At 27.4% G+C, this 7,597-nt stretch overlaps 1 protein-coding gene across 2 annotated transcripts; it reads left to right on the top strand.

Moving 5' to 3' along the window:
- Positions 1-750: 750 nt before the first annotated feature.
- On the top strand, positions 751-3,395 carry LOC145128301 (uncharacterized). 2 transcript variants are annotated; one of them, XM_079063107.1, is made up of 8 exons: positions 751-975; positions 1,067-1,146; positions 1,589-1,996; positions 2,092-2,268; positions 2,390-2,439; positions 2,543-2,617; positions 2,707-2,797; positions 2,881-3,395. In XM_079063107.1, exons 2-8 carry the CDS (start codon positions 1,105-1,107, stop codon positions 3,136-3,138), a joined length of 1,101 nt encoding a protein of 366 aa, XP_078919233.1. In that variant the 5' UTR covers positions 751-975; positions 1,067-1,104; the 3' UTR covers positions 3,139-3,395. The 2 variants fall into 2 exon arrangements, with proteins under 2 accessions (XP_078919233.1, XP_078919232.1); XM_079063106.1 differs by having other exon boundaries at positions 1,061-1,146.
- The last annotated feature ends 4,202 nt before the right edge of the window (positions 3,396-7,597 follow it).

Raw genomic sequence — 7,597 nt, 5'->3', positions numbered from 1 at the left:
TATTTCTAGACATGTGCCTCGGCCAAGAGGGAAACTTCATGTTTTGCTTGATTTCTTCCCTCATGTCATGCATCATGGCCAGGTGAATTGTCCCATTACGAGTAAACATCCGCAAACATCCGGCCATTCACTTCTTTAAGACGTGGAACTTTACGCCTTGTTCCCGAGTTCCACTTAAGGAGAGAAATGGGAGGATACGGAGGGAAAGTGAGGGGTGTCGAAGGAAAATCATGTTCCCGAGTTTCATTAATGGAAGGAAAGTGAGGGGAGGGGAAGGATTTTGGAGTCATATTTTCCTTCCAAATTTTCCTCCCAAATTGGACGGATTTGGGAAGAAAGTGAGGGGAATGAAAATTTTTAGTTTTATTTTCTTTTTCCTCCTAACTCGGGAACACAAAAACTTAAAATTTTCCTTTCATTTCTTTTCATTTCCTTCGAACTCGGGAAGACGGAATAATGAATATTTTCCTTTACCTCCCTTTCTTTCCGTCAAAATTTTCCTTCACTTTCCCTTGATGAATTTACAAAAAAACTCGGGAACAAGGGGTTAGAGCTTTCCTCTTATAAATAAATAAATAAATAGGGTTAAATTTTTGGTAGGGGGTAATGATATTTTTTAAATGGTTAGGTTGATAAATTTAATATTCATGATCATCTTTATTATAATCGAATTTTAGTTTTTATTGTTTTATTTTCACTTTTATGTATGGGACATTGGGTTAAATGCCAACATTTAAAACCAGACGCAAAGAAAAAGTGCAGTTGATGATGGTCACCTTTTCATTCACTCACTGACTCCCTCCTTTCATTTCACGTTCAGTATTCCAAATCTACCGCTTCTATTACACACTAAATTACTCGCATCTTCGAAGCAAAGAACCCAATCGGATCACAAATACTTGTCTTCAATCATCATCTCATTGCTTTCAGTCCAATTTACCTCTCAAATCTCTCCCTCTCGCTCGCTTTTATTCTGTAATTCGTTCTCTCTATATAAGTGTTTTCCTTTATGTTTTTTATTTCGTAAATATGTTAAATTATGCTGGTTTTTGGTGATTAGTTGCAGAGTTGTGGCTCTGGTGATGATTTAAAGTGATTTTTGTAATGGCTGGTGAAATTGAAGAACCGTTGCGGTTTGATTTTCAGGTAATTTGCATATATTTCCATCGTTACTGGATCTGATTTATGCTGATTTTTACTGAAATTATGCGTGTGTTATGTCGGTTTCCTATGTATTTGGTTAATTTGTTCATTAGATTAACTTAATTAGGTCGATTTCTAGCAGTTGGCGCATAATCTCACTATTAACTTCTCATTTACTTTTGCGCTATCGAGATTATTAGATCAGTCTTCGTTTTTTTTGGAATGTGGAAAGAATTTTCTGATGGAATTAAACGTCTATGTGATCGAATATGATTAGATTTAATATCGAATTAGCTCTAGTCAATACTCGCATTTGCTTAAGAAATCACAGAGGTCCCTGAAAAAAAGTAGGGCATCGTTAAGAACATCGTAAATGCTAACAAATACAAATGGTTTTACACTCTATTTCATGTCGCAATCTTTTGATATCACTTCAAATTAACAGGCAGATCATGTGCACTCTGGATCAATTTCATTTGGAAGATTTGAATCTGAATCATTATCATGGGAAAGAAGATCATCCTTCTCACACAATCGGTATCTTGAAGAGGTGGAAAAATACTCAAAACCAGGTTCAGTTACTGAAAAGAAAGCTTATTTTGAGGCCCATTTTAGAAAGAAAGCCCTTCTAAAACAAAATTTATCCGAAAGCCAAGATGAGAAAGAATCCCCAACAAGTGAACACAATGACCTTGATGATTTACAAGAATCAAAAACTTTCTTCAATGAAGAAACCAAAATTCAGACACCTGTGAACAAAAACATAGAAACTTTAAGTGAAAGTACATCAGAACCCAATTCTTCATCCCTTATTACTCACACTCCAGAAAAGGACAAAGATATGGTTACAATGGTATGTCTTTTATAGTTTTATTCATTTATATTTGTGTATAACTTTTATATAAATACATCCATGTTCTCAAAACACTTTTCATCTACTGGTTTTAGGTAAAGCCTACATCAGAAATGAAACAACAAAAGCCAAAACTGAAAGCTCATGACGTTAATTCTGTGAAGGCTAAAACAAAGGAAACTAAAAGTTTACATATGAAGGAAAAAGAAAAGAAGCCACCTCAACCTGCTACTCCCATTACACATTCTGTGAGAAAAACTTTAAAATCAGAGGTGAGTGTTAACATTTGAACATTTAACATTTTCTTTAACTATATTTATCACTTTCTCTTTTTTTCTTTTGACATAAAACTATTAAAAATCACATGGATGAATCATGAATATCTTATGTTAGGAATCAAGTATGAGTTTTCTGAAGGCAAAAGTACTTCCTCTAAATAAAAGGTATCATTTTTTTTTTATTTTTTTTGGCATTTTACTTTATATAATCTTGTGGTTATACAAGTTGTGTCATTTACTCATTTCATATATATTGTAATATTTGCAGCATTGTGAAAGAATATAAATCTTTAAAACCAATGGAAACAAAGTCTTTGATGTTGGAGAAGAAATCTGCCAACAGGTTTGGAATATATAATTCCATAGGATTTGGAATTCAATTCCATTCCATTCTGATCTTTTTTTTTTTAAACTTTTTCTTTAAACTTATAGGATTAAACAAACTACAATGACACCAAGTGTGAATAAGGGCTCTACAGGTTTCACTTTTAGGAGTGATCAACGAGCAGAAAAAAGGAAAGAGGCAAGACAAGTGTCTATTGTACTTTTTTCCTTGAGATATTTATATATATTTATATTTAAATGTTTATTCTTTTAATTTTTCAGGAAAAAAGGGTAGCTGACATGGCACAAACCCGAAAAACTCACAACTTTAAAGCAACACCAATGCCTTCTTTCTACAAAGAATCTATAAGACCGAGTTCTTCACCTTCATTAGCAAACAAAAACCAACAAAAGAAAAAGGAGTTGACTTTTCAACGGAAGCCAACAAAAGGACAACGGGTGTTGAAAAAAGAGGTAAAAGGAGTTGACTTGGTCAACGGTCCAAAACATGGCTACTTAGCAATTGGTGTTGCTATTTGAGCTTTGTCATAGGAAGGGAAATAAAGATGTGGGTATGTGCCAACTGCCAAGTTGTTACACCTACAAATTGTCGTGGGTAGATCATGATAGAAATTACCGAATTACCCTTTGTATTGGAAAGTATTATGGTGTTACTATACGTGGAAGGGTGTTAGTTATGTAGGTGAAATATTGAAATGGATGTTGTCTAGTTAAACATAATGTTGCATGTGTAATGTGTAATGGGATTTGTATATAATATGTAGAGGTGTTAAGTATGTCTTAATATACATAATGGGTGAATTCCAGCTGTTATGTAGTTGAAAAAAATCAATAACAATCAAATACCAATATCTTTAAAGTCCATAGGGGTGTTAGTAATGTCTACAATTTTTAGGCCTTTCAAATTATTTCTCTAAACAACTCTCAACGTCTCATATTCTTTATCTATTATCTGTCACTTGTCAAATGTAACATGTAACATGTCAGGTATCCTAAGTAGTACGTTAGGCTAGAGAGCATAGCGACTTGATCACACATGTGATATATATGGTTTAGACATTATATATATAAAATGAGAAGTAAAGTAATATTCTATATTTATGGATGCATGGATAGTAAGGTGGTGTTTTTTTTCAAAGGCTCTTTCTAACCTTTTATGTCTACGTCGCACAAAGCAGACATGTCGTAGATGTTTGGTCCTGCACACTGTTTGTTTTTTAGAAGACCGTAGATCTAAAAAGGTTTGCGCGTCTTCTTCTTGGCGTAGATGTGGACCTATGGTTTATATCATCTTCTTATCTCATCCATATATATATATATATATATATATATATATATATATATATATATATATATATATATATATATATATATATATATATATATATATATATATATATATATATATATTAGACGAATTCCCGTGCGTTGCGCGTCGCAAGTTAAAAATATATTGTTAAAATATAGTTTTCAGACACTTTTTAGTTAATTCGATTCATCAATTTAGGTTTTTTTATTATTATTATATTTAATGTTTTTCTTTTAACTATGTTAAAAAATATATATTGAATTTTTTTAAACATTATTTGATATTTTACTTTAGGTTTTAAATTTAACACTAAATTTTTAAGCTTATTTGATATATTAATGTTGGTTATTTATTTAACTATATATTGAAGTTAACAAATTAAGTATATCATATTGATAGGTCACAAATTCTTCCATTTATGATAATGTTTACAACTAAAATCATATTTAAGTTAATAAATTAAGCATATTGTATGGAAATATGAAAAGTTGGGAGTTTCAAATGAATGTGGTGAAAGAAAAAATGTTTCCTTTATAATATAGTATGATATGATATGATGATTATAGTTTTAATTTTTAAGTCATTTTGATATATACAATTATTTGATAATTTTATAAACCGTTTAAAATTGTGTAAATTATATATCAAACGTATGATAATCTATATATAACGGGTAACAAAATGTATGAACAAAAATATGAACTACAACTTTTAGTAACATAAAAATACAAAAACATCTATTATAATATTTGTATTAATATATATATATATATATATATATATATATATATATATATATATACAACGAATAATAAAAAATATGAAAAATAAACACTACAACTTTTAATAACATAAAAACACTAAAACATTTATTATAACATTTATATTATTAACTTTTCATATTTAAATCACAAATCTCTTCAAATACATTAATGTTTTTAATGAGCGAAACTTTACAACCTTATAAAAGAAAGGAAAATAAAATGTTATTAGTGATTACTAATTAATAATCATAAGTTAAAAACTCTTGAGTTGTAACTAATAAATATACATAAATTAGAAAACTCTTGAGTTGTAGTGTGAGTTTCAAATGAATACGGTACTTGGAAATGTGTATTTATTATTATTATTATTATTATTATTATTATTATTATTATTATTATTATTATTATTATATTCGTCTAAATAATTGGTTTTGATGCATCATTTTAATCCATTCAATTATTAAACATAAAGATATTTAATTATAAATTTATAACATACATAGGTGCATATATATGTTAAACAAATCACATATAATATATATTTTCGTAAATGTCATATGTAATTCTTGTCGTAGTAATATGGATAAATTACTTTCATATGAAGAACATATCATGATAAATCATCATAATTACATATCAAATGTTAAAAATTATGTTATCTTTTAAATATTGTCTTTTAAATATGTTGTGTATTATAACCCAACAAAAAAATAATAGAAAATAAACATAATCAAAATAGAAAAACTACAATCAAATAAATAAGAACATTAGGTGGTTGAATATATAAATAAAAATGTTATATAAATATACGTTTAAATCAAAAGAAAAAACTAACATTCGTCTACTTTGCTCAAACAAAAAAACCTATATCCGTTTTCTGAATCTTTTTTCTTTATTTAACACCATTCAACCATAGAAACTTGATGAAAATTCTTCACTAACCTGCAATCAAAATGTTTTTCTTGAAAAAGAAGAATGAGAAAGATATTCCAAGCAAAACATTGATGTTTGGAGAGTCACATTCAACATTGAGTAATACATACAAATCACATATAAAGATCAAATGAGAAATTGAATATAAAGAAAGAATAGAAAAGCTTCATTTGTTTTGGTTGAAAGAAAAAATCATATTACAATTACCATCGATGCGACATAACCCATTTCTTCAAATCATCATATTTGGATCGTGAATGCTTCAACTATATGAAAACTTTTGAATCATAATATCTTCAATCAAATGACAAATTTTTGTAAGAAAAATCTACTAATATAACTACATATATAATGAAGGTGAAAGAGTGTAGGGGTTTCAAATGCATGAGGTGTTGAACTTATAGAGTGTGTGATGTTCTTGGAATGAGATTATGTGTGATTAATTACTTTGAAGGTGAAAGGGTGTGGGGTTTCAAATACATGAGGTGTTGACAAATTTTTATGGGGGTTTCAAATGCATGAGATTCAAGAAAAAATGCTAGCTTTATAAGTATGTATGATATGATGATATGATATGATGATTATAGTTTTAATTTTTAAGTCATTGTGATATATACAATTATTTGATAATTTTATAAACCGTTTAAAATTGTGTAAATTATATATCAAATGTATGATAATCTATATATAACGGGTAACAAAATATATGAACAAAAAAATGAACTACAACTTTTAGTAACATAAAAATACAAAAACATATATTATAACATTTGTATTAAAAAGATATATATATACAACGAATAATAAAAAATATGAAAAATATACACTACAACTTTTAATAATATAAAAACACTAAAACATTTATTATAACATTTATATTAACTTTTCATATTTAAATCACAAATTTTTTCAAATACATTAATGTTTTTAATGAGCAAAACTTTACAACCTTATAAAAGAAAGGAAAATAAAAAGTTATTAGTGATTACTAATTAATAATCATAAGTTTAAACTCTTGAGTTGTAATTAATAAATATACATAAATTAGAAAACTCTTGAGTTGTAGTGTGAGTTTCAAATGAATACGGTACTTGAAAATGTGTATTTATTATTATTATTATTATTATTATTATTATTATTATATTCGTCTAAATAATTGGTTTTGATGCATCATTTTAATCCCTTCAATTATTAAATATAAAGATATTTAATTATAAATTTATAACATACATATGTGCATATATATGTTAAACAAATCACATATAATATATATTTTCGTAAATGGCATATGTAATTTTTGTCGTAGTAATATGGATAAATTACTTTCATATGAAGAAGATATCATGATAAGTCATCATAATTACATATCAAATGTTAAAAAATATGTTATCTTTTAAATATTGTCTTGTAAATATATTGTGTAGGACAACTCAACAAAAAAATAATAATAAATAAACATAATCAAAATAGAAAAACTACAATCAAATAAATAAGAACATTGGGTGGTTGAATATATAAATAAAAATGTTATATAAATATACGTTTAAATCAAAAGAAAAAACTAACATTCGTCTACTTTGCTCAAACAAAAAAAAACTATATCCGTTTTTGAATCTTCTTTCTTTATTTAACATCATTCGACCATAAAAATTTGATGACAATTCTTCGCTAACCTGCAATCAAAATGTTTTTCTTGAAAAAGAAGAATGAGAAAGATATTCCAAGCAAAAAATTGATGTTTGGAGAGTCACATTAAAGATTGAGTAATACATACAAATCACATATAAAGATAAAATAAGAAATTGAATATAAAGAAAAAATAGAAAAACTTCATTTGTTTTGGTTGAAAGAAAAAACCATATTACAATTACCATCAATGTGACATTACCCATTTCTTCAAATCATCATATTTGGATCGTGAATGCTTCAACTATATGAAAACTTTTGAATCATAATATCTTCAACCAAATGA

The sequence above is a fragment of the Lactuca virosa genome, chromosome 8 (genome assembly GCF_052849685.1).
Source record: "Lactuca virosa cultivar CGN04683 chromosome 8, Lactuca_virosa_CGN04683_v6, whole genome shotgun sequence".
Taxonomy (NCBI): domain Eukaryota; kingdom Viridiplantae; phylum Streptophyta; class Magnoliopsida; order Asterales; family Asteraceae; genus Lactuca; species Lactuca virosa.
This window is presented reverse-complemented; position numbering and strand designations above follow the sequence as displayed.